The sequence below is a fragment of the Enhydra lutris genome, unplaced genomic scaffold (assembly GCF_002288905.1).
Source record: "Enhydra lutris kenyoni isolate GAN:26980312 unplaced genomic scaffold, ASM228890v2 scaffoldscaffold11, whole genome shotgun sequence".
Classification (NCBI taxonomy): domain Eukaryota; kingdom Metazoa; phylum Chordata; class Mammalia; order Carnivora; family Mustelidae; genus Enhydra; species Enhydra lutris.
In genome coordinates, this window is record NW_019154095.1 from 14,412,134 (window position 1) to 14,432,308 (window position 20,175).

At 42.1% G+C, this 20,175-nt stretch overlaps 1 protein-coding gene across 3 annotated transcripts in view; it reads left to right on the plus strand.

The window, feature by feature from the left end:
• Positions 1-15,666, plus strand: part of LOC111144447 (trafficking protein particle complex 11) — a 46,959-nt gene extending 31,293 nt beyond the window's left edge. Inside the window, exons 26-30 of one of the 3 annotated variants that reach the window (XM_022498762.1) lie at positions 5,590-5,701; positions 9,022-9,113; positions 10,117-10,250; positions 11,862-12,029; positions 14,745-15,666. In XM_022498762.1, the coding sequence (XP_022354470.1) occupies positions 5,590-5,701; positions 9,022-9,113; positions 10,117-10,250; positions 11,862-12,029; positions 14,745-14,789 (551 nt within the window). In that variant the 3' untranslated portion in view covers positions 14,790-15,666. Of the gene's footprint in view, positions 1-5,589; positions 5,702-9,021; positions 9,114-10,116; positions 10,251-11,861; positions 13,144-14,744 lie in introns of those variants that run through there. The other 2 variants (XM_022498764.1, XM_022498761.1) reach the window with 2 other exon arrangements.
• Positions 15,667-20,175: the final 4,509 nt, after the last annotated feature.

Below are 20,175 nucleotides of genomic sequence, written 5' to 3' on the forward strand. Positions count from 1 at the left end.
TTTGCTAAGGGAGGATAATTGAGATGGATACAAAAGCAAATACATTTAGAATTAAGGTGGAATTAGTATCATTTACAATTTGCTTGAGTATACCTTATTTTATTTATTTATTTTTTAAGAGATTTTATTTATTTATTTGACAGACAGAGATCACAAGTAGGCAGAGAGGCAGGCAGAGAGAGAGGAAGGGAAGCAGGCTCCCCGCTGAGCAGAGAGCCCGATGCGGGGCTCAATCCCAGCACCCTGGGATCATGATCTGAGCTGAAGGCAGAGGCTTTAACCCACTGAGCCATCCACGTGCCCCGAGTATACCTTATTTTAAAAGATAAAGATTTTTGCTCCAATAAGGAACTTACTCTTTGAAAAATGAAAAATATACTTGAAAATAAAATATTTGTTCATATTTGGATTTTTATAGATTGTTTTTTCTCGTTTGTAATGGTTTATTTACTATTATGTATAGCTTGAAATGGTAAAAGATATTTATGAAGGAAACTTGGGGAGAATATGAAAAAGTAGACAGTGAGTTTTCTAAATCAACTAAAACAGTAGAGAGAAGAGGTTTAAACCCAAGATATCACTTGTCTGGTGCATCATACTTTGGACTTGTATGCTTCTTGAGCTGTTAGGAAAAAAACGAGTTTGAATGTTAACCCAAGTAAGATTGTGCTCAGCTATATTATAAGGGTAAATATCATATGCAAAAAAACTTTTTTTTTTATTAATAGTTGACATATTTAATAGCATGTTTTTCTCAACATTATATTTTGTGATTTACCATTTTTTTTAAATTTTATTTTTTATAAACATATATTTTTATCCCCAGGGGTACAGGTCTGTGGATCGCCAGGTTTACACATTTCACAGCACTCACCATAGCACATACCCTCCCCAATGTCCATAACCCCACCCACCCTCTTCCAACCCCCCTCCCCCCATCAACCCTCAGTTTGTTTTGTGAGATTAAGAGTCACTTATGGTTTGTCTCCCTCCCAATCCCATCTTGTTTCATTTACTCTTCTCCTACCCCCTTAACCCCCCATGTTGCATCTCCTCTCCCTCATATCAGGGAGATCATATGATAGTTGTCTTTCTCCGATTGACTTATTTCGCTAAGCATGATACCCTCTAGTTCCATCCACGTCGTCGCAAATGGCAAGATTTCATTTCTTTTGATGGCTGCGTAGTATTCCATTGTGTATATATACCACATCATCTTTATCCATTCATCTGTTGATGGACATCTAGGTTCTTTCCATAGTTTGGCTATTGTAGACATTGCTGCTATAAACATTCGGGTGCACGTGCCCCTTCGGATCACTACGTTTGTATCTTTAGGGTAAATACCCAGCAGTGCAATTGCTGGGTCATAGGGTAGTTCTATTTTCAACATTTTGAGGAACCTCCATGCTGTTTTCCAGAGTGGTTGCACCAGCTTGCATTCCCACCAACAGTGTAGGAGGGTTCCCCTTTCTCCGCATCCTCGCCAGCATCTGTCATTTCCTGACTTGTTCATTTTAGCCATTCTGACTGGTGTGAGGTGATACCTCATTGTGGTTTTGATTTGTATTTCCCCGATGCCGAGTGATATGGAGCACTTTTTCATGTGTCTGTTGGCCATCTGGATGTCTTCTTTGCAGAAATGTCTGTTCATGTCCTCTGCCCATTTCTTGATTGGATTATTTGTTCTTTGGGTGTTGAGTTTGCTAAGTTCTTTATAGATTTTGGACACTAGCCCTTTATCTGATATGTCATTTGCTAATATCTTCTCCCATTCTGTCAGTTGTCTTCTGGTTTTGTTAACTGTTTCCTTTGCTGTGCAAAAGCTTTTGATCTTGATAAAATCCCAGTAGTTCATTTTTGCCCTTGCTTCCCTTGCCTTTGGCGATGTTCCTAGGAAGATGTTGCCGCGGCTGAGGTCGAAGAGGTTGCTGCCTGTGTTCTCCTCAAGGATTTTGATGGATTCCTTTCTCACATTGAGGTCCTTCATCCATTTTGAGTCTATTTTCGTGTGTGGTGTAAGGAAATGATCCAATTTCATTTTTCTGCATGTGGCTGTCCAATTTTCCCAACACCATTTATTGAAGAGGCTGTCTTTTTTCCATTGGACATTCTTTCCTGCTTTATCGAAGATTAGTTGACCATAGAGTTGAGGGTCTATTTCTGGGCTCTCTATTCTGTTCCATTGATCTGTGTGTCTGTTTTTGTGCCAGTACCATGCTGTCTTGATGATGACAGCTTTGTAATAGAGCTTGAAGTCCGGAATTGTGATGCCACCAACTTTGGCTTTCTTTTTCAATATTCCTTTGGCTATTCGAGGTCTTTTCTGGTTCCATATAAATTTTAGGATTATTTGTTCCATTTCTTTGAAAAAAATGGATGGTACTTTTATAGGAATTATATGCAAAAAAATCTTAAAACCAAATGTGAGTCACTTATTTGCTCTCTTTATCTATCTACTCCTGGACCTCAGGGTTACTAAATCCTATGTTGATTTGCAATACAGATTAAAAGTAGATGAGTAGTTTTAGAATTCCCGTGTATTTTTGCATCAAGCCTGAAAATAAGTTTCAATATCTATCAATAAATAATCTATAGGTGTTTATCAAGTTCACCGTATGGCACCATCCTGGTTTCTCAAGACACTACAAGAGCAAGCAGTCTTCGTAGTCACTTCTGTGCGTTTTAGGGAAGTCATCATAAATGAGGATAGGTAAAATAGATAGGTGAAGTCAAACATGTTCCTAAACCTCTCTGTTTAAATGCTACAAATAGGTCCTACATTCTATGAAGTAATAATAATAATAATAACCCCATTTTTGTTTTCAGAATGCCTTCATAAGTTTTGTTTTTCTGTCTTTGGAAACCTGGTTTTTTCCTGTGGATTTGAAAGTCATTATCCCTGGTTCTACTTTGTTTCTCTGTCCTCTTCTTCCTTTTCTCATCCCTGTGCCAACTTGGAATAATGATGAGATCTAGAGTCACGCTGAAACTAGATTCAGTTCGGTCCTACTGCTTGCTCTTGTGTTACACTGGACTATTCATTGTGTTCGATCACGTCTCAGAGTTAAAGCAGATCACTCCATGAGATAGTGTGCATGAGCTAACCTATGTGAAAATCCCAGCCCAGTGCTTGTCTCCTAACAGCTCAACACAAGCTCGTTATTTGTCCATTCTTTGCTGACTCCTTTTCTTACCCCTTCAATGTTGGTCATTTCCAGGATCCCAACTTTGGCTCCCTTTAACTTTTTCTACAAGTCTTCCGCTCCGCACAGCCTTAGGCCGCCTGCATGCCACAGTCCCGCTGGAGGAACTGGTGTGCACTTGGTTCCAGCTCGGAACCACGGGGACAAGACAGAGGCCCTATGTGCGTGCACGTCCAGCCCGGCACCACGTTCTGCCTTCTTCCTGTGACTTGAATCCAGAGATGGTCACCATCTCTTCTCTGGCCTTCAGAAGTACCTACTTCACTGGTTTCCTCTGTGCCATTCTCTCCCCTCGTCTGCCTTTCGTGCTGCTGCCAGACTTCGATTTCTCAGGAAACTATTCTGAACTGGTTACTCTCACTTAAAAAACTTCACGACATTCCAGACTTTTCCCTGCGCAGCTTCCTTCCCAGCTTCTTCTGCACCAGCCTCTCTACTTCCCCTCCCTCTTTCCCGGACTTCAGCCAAGCCAAACCTTTTACCGTCAGCAGCCATCGCCTCCATCTGGTTTTGCACATGTTAGTACCTTTGCCCCAAACCCTCTCCTTTTTCTTTCAACCTGTCAAACTCTAGTGTGCTCTTCGGGACTCACGTAAGCTTTACTCTCTAGATCTCCCCAAGCAGGGCTAGGTCGCCTTCCTTCTTTACTCCCTGAGTATCTCATACATCTACTGTAACACTTACCCCGTTCTGTCGTAATTACGTGTTTATAGTTATGGTGCCTCCATTGGGCGGTCTGCCCTTGAAGAGCTGGAGCCGTGACGTCATCCTCTTTGTATTGCCAGCCTCATAGGAGTTGGTTAATAAATGTTTATTAAATTAATGAATAATGTCCACCTTGAATTTCCCATTACTAGTTTTCTATTGCTGCTGTAAGAAATTACCACCAAGTTAGTGGCTTAAAACAACACAGATTTATGACCTGAAAATTCTAGAGGTCAAAGGTCCTAAAATCAAGGTGTGGGTAGGGCTGCATGCCTTCTGGGCTTTAGGGGAAATCCTTTCCTTTGCCCTTTTCAGCTTTCAGAGGCCAGGTGGTGTCCTTGGCTCCTGGCTCCCTCCTCTGCCTTCAAAACCAGCAGCGTAGCATCTTACAATGTTTTTTTCCTGGCCTCGGCTCCATTGTCACATCTTTTTCTCAGACTCCCTCTTGCCTCCCTTTTTTCCCTCATTATCCTTGTGATTACATTGGGCCCAACTGGATTATCCAGTATGATCTTCGTATTTTCCAGTCTTGATCTTAATCATATCCATAGAGTCCTTTCTGCCAGTGAGGTCACATTCTGGGGAATTAGGATGTGGATATCTTTGGGGAAGGGGGCGGCATGGCATTACTCTTTCCACCACCTCTAGGAACACCAGAACTCATGCATTGCAAAATTTGTGTTTGACACATTAAAAATAACAACTTGTCCTAGGTCATAAAGTTGACCCTATTGTTAATTGTTAATAAAGATAGTATCATTTTGGTTAACTTCTGAGAATTAGGGAGGACTTGGTGGGGCAAGGTGGGGCAAGCGGGAGAGAAAATGAATGTCCCCAGTTCTAAAAAGCAGGTATCTTAAGAGGTTTGAATTAATGTGTGTTTTATTTACCAAGCTACAGTATCATTTCCTAGACCTTAAAAATTACATTAAAAGTAGTTAATTAAAGTAGAGACTGGCTCAGCTTTTTTCCCTTCGACTTCCAGTTTTTACCCACAACATACCACAGCCTTCTTCGTTGGAGAACCATAAAAGCGATTAGTTGAGACTTTGTTCTCATCATTTGAAAGTTTCAGTCTCAGATATGCTAACCTCGGCCCTCAATGGGCCCTGTTCCTGGCTTGCATTAAAGGAGCGCCCCTCCCATCTCGCCCCCACCACCGCACAGCCTGCAGAGGGCTGAGGGGCAGGGAGGCCTTGGTTCAGATGAGTGTTTGTCTTGTCATCAAGAGTCGGGGCTAAACTTGGCGAGAGGACAGCCTCCTTGCGTAAGAGGTAAATAACTGAATTAGGCAATAATGAGGCACCATGTAATGTGTTTCCATTTGATGGTGTCAGTAATGTGCGTTGGTCAGAGAAAGCCAGAGTAGGTAATCACCAAATGGTATCATCCTGACTCCAGACTTTCCCTTTTCATTAGTTCCCATGGGAACTTGTCACACAACTGCAGCTGCTTCTCCTGTTTGTATGATAACAGAATATTGATACATTAGGAAAAAACCCTGGACAGGGACTTTGTGACCTTGAAAAAGTCATTTATCATCTCTGAGCCTTAGTTTTTAAGTCTACAAACAATGTATAGCTGATAAAAGTATTCTTTTTTTGTTCTATCATCAGAGGTAAAACTCGCCTTTCATAGAGGATCATTGCATAAGGATTATAAGGACTATTTCTTGTAGTTGTTTTACAGACTGGAGAGAGTGCTAGTGAATGCTTTTGTCTTCGGTGCCCTTCTGTTGGAAATGTTGAAGGTGGAGTAGCAACTGGGCATTATATTATCTCCTGGAAGAGGTAAATTGTATCAGCCCTGTCTTTTTCTCCTTGTCTGTGCTAGTCTCATACTTTTATTATTTGCCATTGTCATTTAATATTTGAAAGCTTCTGTCAGTCCTGAAAGCTTCAGTCAGCACAGACTAGAAGTCATGTGCTATCACTATTTGTCAAAAACACAAAGATTCAAATGTCCATTTGTATTTGTCACAATTTGTGACCTACATACTGATGAAATTTTAGGCAAATGAATTTTTATAACAGGACCATTAAGAACATTAGGAGAAACTTCTCTTATTCTCAGTCAATAGGATTGTCTACATAGAAAACCCAGGCAAATCAACAAATTATTTGGATTATGAGACATATATATCATATATATATCTATATATATGATATATATATCTCACATGTATGTATGATATATCCACCAAGGTTTCTAGATATAACATTCAATATACAAAATCCAGTTGGCTTTCTATATCATTAATAAACCTCCAGCATTGTACTTTTAAAATAGGTATCATTTAGAGGATGACAATAATTATAAGGTAAGAAAGAATATATCAAGTGGAAAACATGTGTTATCATTATGGGGAAAATTATAAAACTTTAAAACATTAAAGGAGTTCTTAAATGGCATATACAGAGTGGTCTTGGGTAGGATTTGGATAGGTCTAATATTGTTTGTTTTATAGAATCAGTGCAGTTTCCTTCAAAATCCCAATAGCTTATTTGAGTTTATTTTTGTAGAACCTGACACTCTTGATTATAAAGTTTCTCTGGAAAAGCAAAAACTCAGAAATAAGATACTTCAGAAGGAAAATGAGGCAACAGTAGTTGCTTTTCTGAATTCGCAGTCTTACTATAACTCTATACAGTAGTCATTGCTGTGGTATTGCCTTGGATATGTGCATCAGCCAGTGGAATAGAAGAGCGAGTCTAGAAATAGATCCACACATATGGAAATTATATTTTAGGAAGCACTCCAGATCAGTGGGGAAAGGATGAACTCTTTTTACAATGGTGAACAATTGGGTGTCCGTTTGGGAAAAAAATTGGATCTCTACTATACACTGTATATAAAAATCAATTCCATGTATACTAAAGTTCGAATTTTGAAAAGCAAAATTTTATTGATTTTAGTAGAAAATAGGAGAATTGTTTTATGACTTTGAAATAGGGCAGAGTTCCTTTAAGTAAGACGTAACAGCATAAACCACTAAAATTGATGAATTTGATTTGTTACAATTAAGTTTCTTCATTTGTGAAAAGACAAAATACAGATTGGGAAAAGCTGTTTGCAACATGTAAAACTGACAAAGTATTAGAATTCATATCAAGAACTTCTACAAATCCTAGAAAAACAAGTCTCCCAATAGGAAGTTGAGCAAAATCTCAAGTATGCTGTGTAAGGGAAACAGAAGAAGCCAGTGGCTAGTAAACGTAAGGGGAGAAGCTTAACTTCACTAGGAATCTCAGATTCAGATGTGCTCTCACTGACTTGGAAAAATAAAAAGGTTTAAGAATGCATTGTTTGTCAAAAGAGATGGAGTATAAAATAGAACGATTACTTTGGAAGTCTATTCAGCAGTACCAGGAGAAACTGAAGATGTCTGTATATAGTCTGTTTGTCTATCTATAGTCTATTGCCACAGAAAAAGTCTTAAACCTGCACACAAAGATTGGGACGCCTGGGTGGCTCAGTTGGTTAAGCAGCTGCCTTCGGCTCGGGTCATGATCCCAGCGTCCTGGTATCGAGTCCCGCATCGGGCTCCTTGCTCGGCGGGGAGCCTGCTTCTCCCTCTGCCTCTGCCTGCCACTCTGTCTGCCTGTGCTTGCTCTCTCTCTCTCTCTCTCTGACAAATAAATAAACAAAATCTTTAAAGAAAAAAAAAACCTGCACACAAAGAATGCAAGAATGTTCATAGCGTCTCTGATTATCATAGTCAAAAGCTGGACACTAGATATCCATCAACAGGCAGATGGGTAAATTATGGCATAGTCTTACAGTATCAGTGAAAGAGAATTATCCAGAGGTACCCCTGGTAACTTAATCGTAAGTGAACAGAGCAACTGCGGATGTTCAGAATATGAACAGATTGCATGTGTATAATATCGGAAAACGGGTAAAAACACTATACTTCTTAGGGCCACATACATAATTTGGAAAAGTGTAAAGAAACACATAGCAGTTGATAGATACCAAATTCAGGGTAGTAGTTACCTCTGGGGCGTGCCAGCAGGAAGGGGTAGGTGGGAAGATTCAGCTATGTTCTGTTTTCTTAGGCTGGGAGGTAGACACATCATATTTCAAAGATTTTATTTATTTATTTGACAGACAGAGATCACAAGTAGCCAGAGAGGCAGGCAGAGAGAGAGGGAGGAGGAAGCAGGCTCCCCGCTGAGCAGAGAGCCCGATGCGGGGCTCGATCCCAGGACCCCGGAATCATGACCTGAGCCAAAGGCAGAGGCTTTAACCCACTGAGCCACCCAGGCGCCCCTTATATAAATTTTAAAACAGTGGATAAGATACATTAAAAATGAGAAAGGAAAAATAATAATTTATTTTTGAAAAACTAACAACTTTCTTTTCCCCACTTCTGAATATACCATGTTGAAGTTTCGTTCAATTTGTGTTTCTGGGAATTAAAATGGGGTTTTGAAGGCACTGCTTAGTTATCCCATCATGTTCCCGTAGTCCCATAAAGATGTATTTCTCATTGATGAGGGGTTAGATGGTTTTTCCTGTTGTTTCTGCTGTATCTGCACAGAGCATCAGTTCTTCCTCCTGTGGTTCCCATTCTAACTGGAATAGGGGGGAAAATCCTTGTCCGTTTCCTGATGGTACTCACTTTTTCTCAGTAATGCTGGAATGCCACTGTGTGTATGGATCATAAAATATTTCTAGTTTCTTGGTTTCTCCTATGTACTTCTAGAGTCGTCGTAAGAGCAGGCTTGCAGGCGGTCTGTGCTCCGCTGTGAGCCAGCCGCAGGGTGAGAAGGAGGTCTCTGTCACAGTGTGGGTCACAGTGCTGCCACCTACAGTGGGAGCTACCAAACACCACCTAAAATGGTGTTCCTCCTGGTGTGCTTGCTTTGCTCTCTGGCCCTGGCGTCAAACAGCGGCCATGGGTTACAGCATTTGTGAGTTGGAAACATCCAAAGCACATGCAGGATTCCAGAAGCTTCTCTTAAAACTACTTCCATTAATGAAGTTATAGAAAATGTAGAAGTAATTTGTTTCCTTTGGAACAAGTTGGTGCATGTGCATGTCTCCAGTATTTGATTTAACTTTTCACATGAGATGTGGATTTGAAAGCTGCCCCTTTCTGCCGCAGGACGTCAGCCGTGGGAAATGTCCCTGTCATCAGTACTGTCATCACTCTGCCACATGTGATCGTAGAAAACATTCCTCTCCACGTGAACGCAGGTAACGGCGTCAAATGGTACTTGAGAAGAAGAATCCAGGAATAGTATTTCTTTTAGCTTCTGGGGTTTAAAAAAATTTTTTTTATTACGAAAAATGCCGAGCATTTACGAAAGTAGATTATGTTCAGTCCTGTTTCATCTGTACCTCTACGTACGCCTCGGACTCCTGTCATTTTAAAGCAAATCCCAGCTGTTATTTGATTTATAAATATTTGTCTGCATCTTTAATATTAATGGCTGTTTTTCTAAACATAATCACAATTCTGTTGTTATCACTTTAAAAATTAGCAATAATTTCTTAATATTACCAAATTCCAGTGTCACAGATTTCCCTGGTTGACTCGGAAGCTTCTTTAGATTGTCTTAAAGCCTTGCATTGCAGCTGATGGATGTCTTGTACTTTTGAAATCTATGGGCGGGAAGACCCCCCTCTCCACCCCCCTCACCTCCTTCACCACCGCCGCCTGCCCCTCTTCCCTGCTGTTCATTTCTTAAAGAAGTGGAGCCCGTCTCCTGTAGAGCTCCCCACAGTCTGGACTTTGCTGATTGCATTGAATCATTTGTAAGGGTCCCTGCGAGCTGGTGGTGAGTCTCAGTCAGATTCAGGTTCAAGTTTTCAGCAAGAATACTTCATAGCTAGTGGTGTTTGTTCCCATCAGGAGGCACATGATGCCTATCATTCCTTCTTGAACCGTGATGGATATTTAGGGGATTGTTTTATAGACTTGAAAAATTATTCCCAAAATATAATTCACCTCCTGATAGCCATGACCCTTTCTACGTCAATCAACTTTAGAAGGTGACTTGATTCTTTTGAGCCTGTTTTATCATAGTCCCATGGGCTGTTGTCCAGTCAAAGAATTTCCTTATTTAGCAAGAGTGCAGTGTTATCACTAATTTAAATAACCCCATGTGTACAGAGTGAAATTCCTTTACAAAAAGAACTCATAAACGGTGAACTTTTTTTTTTTTAACAAAAAGAAATGTATCCTCTTTCTCTGCAGATCTGCCATCATTTGGGCGTGTCAGAGAATCCTTACCTGTCAAATATCACCTACAGAATAAGACTAACTTAGTTCAAGATGTGGAGATTTCTGTGGAGCCCAGTGATGCCTTCATGTTCTCAGGTCTTAAACAGGTACAGTCCTATCTCATTGGGCTGCTTATGTAGATACAGAAGGGTGGCCAGGAAATGGAGAGCTGTACATGTAGCTTTTACAAATGAACTGATCAGGCTGATTGTGGTCCCTGTTATTTAGATAGGAAATTTTTATTCCCTTTTAAAGATTAAGTACAACCCGTATAGAGGTGGATTAAGTGGGTAACCCTTTGCACATTGAGCTCATACATGTAAGTTGTTTTTATAAAGCAAGAATTTATAAGTCCTTAGATAACAGCATTCCTGAAAATTTTAGATTTCCCTTTTATTACTACTGAGTGTGTGTATGTGTGTATTTGCGTCTTTTAATTGGAGGCCTAGAGGCCTTACTACCCATATTAAAAGCCTGATTGTCTTGGGAGGGGGGGTTCCTGGATGGCTCAGTGGATAGAGTGTGCAACTCTAGATCTTGGGGTCATGAGTTCAAGCCCCACGTTGGGCGTGGAGCCTACTTAGGGGAAAAAAAAAAAAGCCTGTTTCTCTTTTGAAGTATCTGTGAAACTTTTTAGAGATTTTGATCTTAAACAGAATTTACTTACCTTTGGCACATTTAAACACAATTTTATATTTACATACAAAAATAAATCATTCGGGTGTTTTGATTCACTCATTCAAATCGGAGGTGGAAAAGTTCATCACATTTTTTTTTTAATCACATTTTTTAATGGAACATACACTTTCAAGCAAAACCATATTTCAGGGAGAATACTGTCTTCTGTCAAAGTGGCTAGCAGACCTCTCTCAATAGTCAGTAAGTACTTTTTATCAACCAGACCATAATTAGAGGAACAAACACGTACTGATACTCAGTAGGGTCTACCCTGACTGTCCTCTGTGCTGTGCATATTCTGAGTGCTGTGTTGTTAAATGTAAGATAGCATTATACATGAAGTATGCTGCGAGTCCATTAGCAAACTTAAGTTGATAACAAAAACACACACTAGCTTTTATATATTGGTACACACATATATTATCTTTGACACATGTACAGTACTGTATGTACTCATATGCAAATAAGTAAGCTTTTCTAGAGTGTCCTGATCTTCTTCACATATTGATTTATAAAAATATACGATACCAACCATCTTTTTCCCCCTGACATCATTTACCTCACCACAAAGTTCCCCTAAAAAAAACCACCAGAAACCACTAGTTTGTTTGTCTTATGTTGGTGTAATGTATACAAAGATACTTTTCTTGCAGTTGTCTCATAACATGTTGTGACTGTAAAAATCTTCCTGGTCTCAGACACACAAAACATGGATCCATCTCACAATCCCCCCCACCCCTTTTTTTTTTTTCACGATCCCCTTTTTAAGCTGGTACAAGTTGCCGTTTAGATCTTGGTGTCGAAACCAAGAAATCACTCACGATTTTTGTAATGCATCTGTTACCTGTGTAGTCTTCCTGTCCTCCTAATTCAGCCCTGTATTTCTGAATCTGTCTGGAAAATGGAATAGGCAAGAGAGGACATTTTCCCCAGGAAGATTTGCACGTCCGGTCACTTGTCACCAAGGAAGGGGTGATGGTGCGGAGACGCTGTAAGCGTGTGTATTTGATTGTCTTTCTCTACAACTTGTTATGCTGTAGATTCGATTACGGATCCTCCCCGGCACCGAACAGGAAATGTTATATAATTTCTACCCTCTGATGGCCGGGTACCAGCAGCTGCCGTCTCTCCACGTCAACCTGCTAAGGTTTCCTCACTTCACCAATCAGCTGCTCAGGCGTTTCATACCTACCAGTATTTTTGTAAAGGTAAGACCGAGGCGTGGTCTGCTCTTGAGGCCTCCCAGCTTGCAGGCAGATCAGGTGTCTCTTTCTCGTAAGGTTCCCCAGACGGCATTTGGAGACTGAAAGCTTTGGTTGCCATGACGTCAGTTTGGCGGTATCGCTGGTCGTGTCCGTACGGTTGCTGCTGTTTCACAGAATCGAATTCCAAAGTTTTTTATTCCCTTGGGTGGATAACGATTTACCCTCGCAGGATGCTGAGACGGGTTTTCCCTTCGGCTTAGTAAAGGATGGTTTTATCCTGTAGTTAGTTGGGAACTAGTTTTCCATCAAAATGGATCAACTTCCTAAATGTGATCTTGAACGTTCCTCCTTCTCTGTGCGATACCGCCTGGGGCCTTCTCTGCAAAGGATCCCGCGTCGGAAACTGCGCGGCTTGAATGTTCTGCTATTTCACACGGGGACCATTTCCAGGTTCCTGAGGTACAGGGATGTGTGGGATGGTGGGAGTCGGTGTGGGAGAGGGTGGCCCGGGCGGCGCAGGTGGCTCACCCAGCAGCGCGCTCACCTCCGCCGAGGCCATTCTCACCACTGGGAAGTAGGGCTCCCCTCCCGGGAGCTGCGGGTTCCTCAGTGCCTCGGGCACACGTGGGTGTAGAGACGTCCTGTGTGCAGACGACCGGTGTGCCACCTTCTCTTTTAACTCCATACTCGCTTTCGGAATGACGTGTCACAAGGCTCACACTTGCCTCTTTGGTGTCTGTCTCATTCCAGTTTGAAGGAACTGTCCCTTCTTTACATAATCTGGAATGGGGTACCTGATAAAGGTTCCAGATAAGGTTCCAGAAAAATAAACATTTGTAAGTCTTAGCATAACTGGCCCTCCTTTTTCTAACTGCCGTGCTCTTTTTTCTAAATACAAGTACTGCCTTCTAGTAACTTGACTGCTGCCGAAAAGGTAGGCTGGGATCCTCAGAGCCGGCGGAAATCTGAGGGGCAGTAGTTTCGCCTGTCATGCTGAGGACAGTGATTGAGGCTTACTGTCTTCCCTCGTAGTGAACAGTCCTACTGACTCAAGTTGTCCATCCCTTCACACCCTCACTGAACTCTAGAGCTGCGCTATTCTAGTATGATGGGCCCTACCGAGATGTAAATTAAATTTAATTAAAATTTAATTTAATTTAAAAATTAGTTAGTTGTCCTAGCCGCACTTGAAGTGCCCAGTAAATCAGTGTGACAGGTGGCTCCCATGATGGACAGCGCGGACCAGAGTTTTCCCATCATCACAGAAAGTTCTCTTGCATCGTGCTGCCCTACTTCAAGGCTGGATTAATATTTTTCTTCCTTTGAAACGAAGATTCCAAGTTTTCTAATTCATGATCTAATCTTCTGTCCCTGTTCGTAAAGCTGTGTTTCGTAAGGATATAACCAGATTGAGCCATTATTCCATTTCCTTTTTTTTTTTTTTAAGATTTCATTTTATTTATTTGAGAGAGAGCACAAGCAGAGAGAGGGGCAGAGGGAGAGGGAAAAGCAGACTCCGCACTGAGCAGCGAGCCCATGCCGGGCTGGATCCAAGGACCTTGAGATCATGACCTGAGCAGAAAGCAGCTGCTTAACCGACTGAGCCACCCAGGTGCCCCCATTATTCCGTTTCTAAAACTGAACATCCTCTATCAGTACTAAAGGTTATGTGAAACACAAAAGACCAGCCACCTCTTCTTTAATTCATTCCGTTCCTGCCTTGAATGTCAGAGGCCTAACTTACACACATATGCATGCATACACACACACATATATGTGCGCACACACATGCATGCATTAAACACACGGCAACAAAGTGCTCCCTTCCCTGCCTCAGGGAGCCCCCTGCCCTGAACCATTCTGCGTCAGGCCTTGTCAGTGGCTTTCGGTGGTGGTGGTGTAACACAGTTCTGTTTCATGTCCCGAATACCATCTCATGCTCTTCCCACAGAATTCTGCTCATGTACCTCTGCTGAGTAAGAGTGTTTGCAAGAGTTTCATTTTTTCATTTCCTTGATGACTCCCTGAGGCATCGCTAATCTGTCAGAAGGTTTACCCTCAATATGGTCACAGTACCTCTTATTCGTTCTTAGCCTTTACTCTTCTGATGTGACGTTTTAAGTTTGTCCCAGTGACCTTAGGGAAAGCTAGATTTTTGTTATCTGCTGCTTCTGTCCTTGTAGTGTTCATCATTAGATACTCTAGTTCATTGTGAATTGCTTTTCCTTAGAAACAGGAGGTTGGGAGACCTTAGATCCCCAAGGAGCTTGTCTGTCAGCCCAGGTCTGTGGCCTTCTTTGAGCTTGGGATGCAGGAGGGCCCCGAGCAAGAGAGAAACTGAAACTGTCCCTGAAGCAGGAAGGCAGCTGGGTTCCCGCTCCCACGTTCCCAATGCGAGATCAGTAGCTGTGAGGACACAGGGTGGACAGAATTAGTGACCAAGGCAGAAGGCGGTGGAGGTACGCGGTCAGCTGGCGATGTCGGTGTCTGGTGGCAGAGGGAAGGGGGACAGCACCTCGGCCCTGCAGCTTGCCCTCCCCAGGTTCAAGTGAAGCGAGAAGGTGGGATGAAAGAAGGAGAGAAACAAATGTGGTTTTGATACTCGTGCACATTTATTCCGTTTTTGTGAAACAGTTCCAAGAATTTGGAAATCTTCTCAATTACTAGAGCCTTTGTTGTTACTGCCTTGTAAACCCATCTCGTTTCCCCTCTTTAAAGCCACAGGGTCGGCTCGTGGATGATTCCTCCATTGCCGCCGCATGAAGTTCAAGTCTGGCCCTCGGCTGTTCTTACGGAGAAGGTGGACGGAGCTATAGAAGTTTTTCATTGTTAACTGTAGCTTTGATCATGGTAAAAGTTAATCTTTTCTATTTTTTAATGGATGTTATACCAACTCTTCAGAGGAACTCATGCTTAAAATATTAGGAAAATCTATCTTCTCTTATAGTTTCACTAATAAATATTTGAAATCTCTCAGTGTGACACGGAAGGATATCAGACCATTGTTATTGCTGGAAGTCGTTCTATGAATAGTAGGTTCTTGAAGAAAGTGATTGTCATGTGCAATATCAGAGAAACGGGAGCCCCCCAGATGGGACTCGCCGCGGAGAGGAAAGTGCACACCTAGTCTGCTCCCCCCGCCCCACCCAGGGATGCTTCGAAGCCCCCTGCGGCGCTTTCAGAGTTGGCTGAACCCAAGATCAGCCCATCCTTGTACACTGAATTGAATTCTCAGAATCCATACATCCCACCTCTAAGTGGTTATGTGACTAATCCAGAAAACTTCCAGAAAGTTTTTAATCAAAGCAATGTAAAGTGTCTTTAAAAAACCCAAAAACAAAAACAAACAAAAAACTCTGCTTAGTGTCAAAACTTGTGAAAGAGGTTCAGCTCGCAGCCAAAACATGGATCATTTATGAAGCAGGTTTGTGTTCGTAAGTGTGTTAACAGGTTTTCGTCTCTAAGAATCCAAGCTACAAGGAGGTGACTGTAAGCTTCATTCCTTAAACTGAAAGTTTTGGGAAAAGATGCAAGTTCGAAATGAGAGCTTTCAGTGATATTGTGCTATTTCAAAAGGAACTATTTAAAACTGTTGGAAATTCATGTAAATAAAAATCATATTATGATCATTTTCTTCCGTTAAAATATCTTAATTTAAAGGTTACTGGATTTCCTGGAAAATTTTATTATTTAAATGTGTAGGAGTTGTAAAAGGAAATAGTGGTGTAAATAAATATGTTCTCTTTCAAGGGCGCTTGTATGTGTCTTTCATTTATCTTGAGCTTGTTTGATTTCAGCTTCACGAGGCAGCTTTCACTAAGAATACTGTTGCATGAGGTCTAGGGAGAGCTTGGGATTCGGAATTGAGAGATCTGTGTTCTAGGACTGGCTCTGCTAACCTTCAGGGAGACTCGGACAGTGGGATGGGCTGTCTCAGGAGGACGTGAGTTCCCTTCTTTCTCGGCCTTTTGGGCAGAGGCTGCAGGAGCTTGTCTTCAAAGTCATATTGTCCAGGGTCAGATCCCAGCTCTGCCACTTACTCGTGATGTGCGGAGCACTGTGTGTCTCTGTGTTCTTGCCTATAAAGATGTAGGTGATGGTAACACCCATCTCCTAGCCTTAGGAGGATGGTAATAGTACATAAGAAGAGCTTGGCAACAGTGGCTGACCCACAGGAGTACTCAACCAGTGACATCTGTATTATTAGTAGTATTTTTTTTAAATGGGAAGGCTGAAAAGGGTGTGCCTACATCTACTTGAGGGTCTGTGTTATCAGAATGTGTCAGTGTTTATGTAGTTGAGTACATACATGAGCACATACATGTGGACGTATGTGTGTAAATGTCTAAAACAAAAAATATTAGGAAGAACTCATATTTTATATACACGTATATTTTATATCCTCTTCTGTTTCATTACAAAATATCCTGGTGTAACCTACCAATTGGACTTCATGACCCACTAACGGGATATAATCTGCAGCTTGAAAAATTCACAGGTTCTTTGAATGTGAAGACAGTCTGACGTGGGGCTTATGTAATAAAGGTCTCACATGTTCACATGGCCATCGTCAGACATGGAGTATGTGTTAGAACAAATGAATCACCGGCATACACCTTAAAATTGTGAGCATTGGCATCCGGGTGGTCTGTGCAGCTCTCTGCTACTGCAAATATACCAGATAAACAGCTCCGTGCTTTCCTTCCATCATCCTCACAGTTGGCAAGAGGGTGACCCTTTCTCAGCTGGGACTTCTCCCATATCATGAATTCTTCTGCGAATATATTCTGTTTTCTTGTTTTTTAATTGAAAATTTTAATTCGAAAATACGTGAGATCATCCTTTTCCCTGGGTCCAAAAAGTCAAAACTGTCATGTATTGCCAGAGCTGTTGATGAACTCAGGTTACCGGTTGGGAGGGGTAGTGGGGGGGGCAACTCATGGCCTTTCCCTTCCTGCCTCTGGGCTGTCAGATGCCATCATCATCCACGTGAAAGTCTCACCTCCCGTTTTTTACTGTGTGCCGTCTGGTTCTCAATATGGCTCTCTACCAGTCTTACATACCACTGAGGGATACATTTTTTTTTTTTTTTAGGATTTTTATTTATTTATTTATTTGACAGACAGAGATCACAAGTAGGTAGAGAGGCAGGCGGAGAGAGAAGAGGAAGCAGCTCCCCGCCAAGCAGAGAGCCCGATGTGGGGCTCGATCCCAGGACCCCGGGACCATGACCTGAGCTGAAGGCAGAGGCTTTAACCCACTGAGCCACCCAGGCACCCCGAGGGATACATTTTTAAATATAGCATTATAAATTTTGGGAGGGATACACTGAAGTTTGACCTCCTGTATCATAAGGCAAGCACTTGACAATCAGAGATGAGCTCTTCAAATGTCAAATTGTGCAAGGAAGATGGTGATAATGTCTGGGGAGATAAAGCTTAATTTGTCTAAGTTTGTATTTTATGGTCCTAAAGTTAAATCTGCAATTTCAACTCCGTTTTCCTCATTAAAGTCTTAGGTTCCTTACCCTTGAATTCTTAAAAAGTGTTATGGAGCGTGACTCCTAGAGCAGATTTTTAAAAAAATGTTTTCCATGTTACTTGAAGGAGGGATTCTTCTGTTTTAATTCAGTCCTTTCATGGTCCATATTGTATCTCCACCCAGAATATAAAATGTCTTCCATTCGATACTGTCCCTGATAATAGCTGTTAAGAATTCTGAGTTGTGGGGCGCTTGGGTGGCTCAGTGGGTTAAAGCTTCTGCCTTCGACTCAGGTCATGATCTCAGGGTCCTGGGATCGAGCCCCACATCGGGCTCTCTGCTCAGCAGGGAGCCTGCTTCCTCCTCTCTCTCTCTCTGCCTGCCTCTCCGCCTACTTGTGATCTCTGTCTGTCAAATAAATAAATAAAATCTTAAAAAAAAAAAAATAATTCTTAGTTGTGATTCCCATGTTGGGACTGTAATGAGTGAGGGACTGCTTTTCAGTTGAAAAGTTAGGCTCCCCCTCCTAATGTGGAGGGCTCATGACCCAGCAACATGTTCCAGAAAATACTTAGAGATGAGTTGTATTACTTAATGGTACAGTAAGTAAATAGCAATGACTATAATTTTCAAGAAGCAATGATGTGCAGCATCAGTGATGAGGGCTTGTTAAATGATTACGTGACACCAGATAGAGATCCTCACTATCTCCTATCCCCTCCCCTTTTCCTCATGCCATAAATCCTTTCACTGAAGTGTTATGAATGGATGCTAAGTTAAAAATCATTGATCCTGCTCATTAAGATATATAAGAAAACATTTTATTTTATTATCCTGGCATTTCAGATGCCTTTTTTTTTAATGCATATGGATTTGTTTTGAAACATTTTTAACAAGGGTTATTTATGCCATCCTTTAGTGAACTCCAAAAATATCTTCCTTTTATTTTAGCAAACAGTGCCATTCTTCAGGACACATTGGAGCCCTGTTAAACAGTGAGTATAAAATCCCATGTTTTCATGAAAAATAAATGCACAGTTTAGTTATATTCCAGGTTTCTTCAAAGATTGTATTTGTGAGAAACTTTCTCTTCTACTCAATCTCATGCCTGTGTTTGTTTTTTGAAGCACGTTTTACTGGAAAGGGAGGTAGAAGCAAAGTCAAAGCATTTTTAAAAATTCTGTTTTCTCTCCAATTATTGAAAGAACTCCTAGTAACCTCCAAGTAGATTTTTCATTTATATAATAACCACCCATATGCGAAAGGTATCCGCATGCGTGGCAAATGCGATCTTGCAAATATTATCTTTATTAGCTTGGACAAGATTTCTAAACTCTGTGTTTCCCAGATGACGATTGCCAGCATTCATTCAATGCTATCATGTGCCAGTGATGTTCTTAACCTCTTCAATAGCCCCGATAGCCCAATGTGTAGGAAACATTTTAAAGATATGTAAACTGAGGCACAGAGAGCCAGTGGTCTGGTTTTTCTCTTACTGCTGAACAGATCACCCCAATAGTTAACAGTTTAAAACAACAATCATTATCTTTTCCGGGTTATAGGGGGTGAGGGATTCGGGAGCGGCTTGGCTGTCCCAAGCTCTGGCCTGGGCGATTGTGGTCTGACCATAACCGCAGTTAGAATAGGTGGGAATGGAACCAGGAGCTGAAGTCGGAGTGGGCTAGCTGCTAGCTGCAAGTCTCAGGACCCTTCCAGGGGTCTGGGGGCTCCGGCATGACGGTCCCAAGCAGCAGGGCAGAAACCACACTGCCTTTTGCGACCTCTCCTGGGCTACCACTTAACAGCACTTCCACTGTGGCCGCAAGCCCACCTGGATTCAAGAGGGAACATAAACTCCGCCTCCGGGTGGGGAAACAGGAAGAACATTATGGGACAGGAAGAACTTCAGTGGGTTCTGGAACATACAGTGTCTCAACCGGAAGTCTCAACCCAGCGACGCCGGAAGTCAGGGCAGAGCTGGGCTTCAAGTCAAGGCACTCCGCACAGCCACTGTTCTAACACTGCAGGCGCTTGGACTTAAATATTGAATCTTTGGCTGAGCATGGTTTTGATGACCGGCATTGTGCATTCTGTGAGTTAAGACCTATGTTGGGTTTTTTGGGTTTGGGTTTTTTGTTTGTTTTGTTTATTTGACAGCACAAGCAGGGGGAGCAGGAGAGGGAGAAGCAGGCTCCTCCGCTGAGCAGGATTCTGTCTCTGGGCTGGATCCCAGGACCCTGGGATCATGAGCTGAGCCCAGGGCAGGCGCTTAACAACTGAGTCACCCAGGCGTCCTAAGCCCTATGTTCTCATGTCTATGCCAGTAAAGCTGCTGCCCTTATCACACATTGAATTCCAAGTGTTTCCTGAACCACCCACCATGGGCCAGCCTCTGTACTGGTTGCTAAAGCCATCAGGGACACCCCATCCCTGCAGACCAACGGGGGAAATGCCTCGGAAACAAACTCCACTACAAGGTGATAAATGCAGAAGTGAGTGTAAGACTGGTGAGCTGATGGGTGTCTGGGATTTGTTTTAAAATGTTCCTGGTTGGGGGTGGGAGGGAGCCAAACTACGTCAGAGAGAGATGGATGAAATAAGATTTGAAAACTGTTGGTAATTGTTAAAGGTGGGTAAAAGGGTGCCCGGCGGTGGTGGGCGGGGGGCG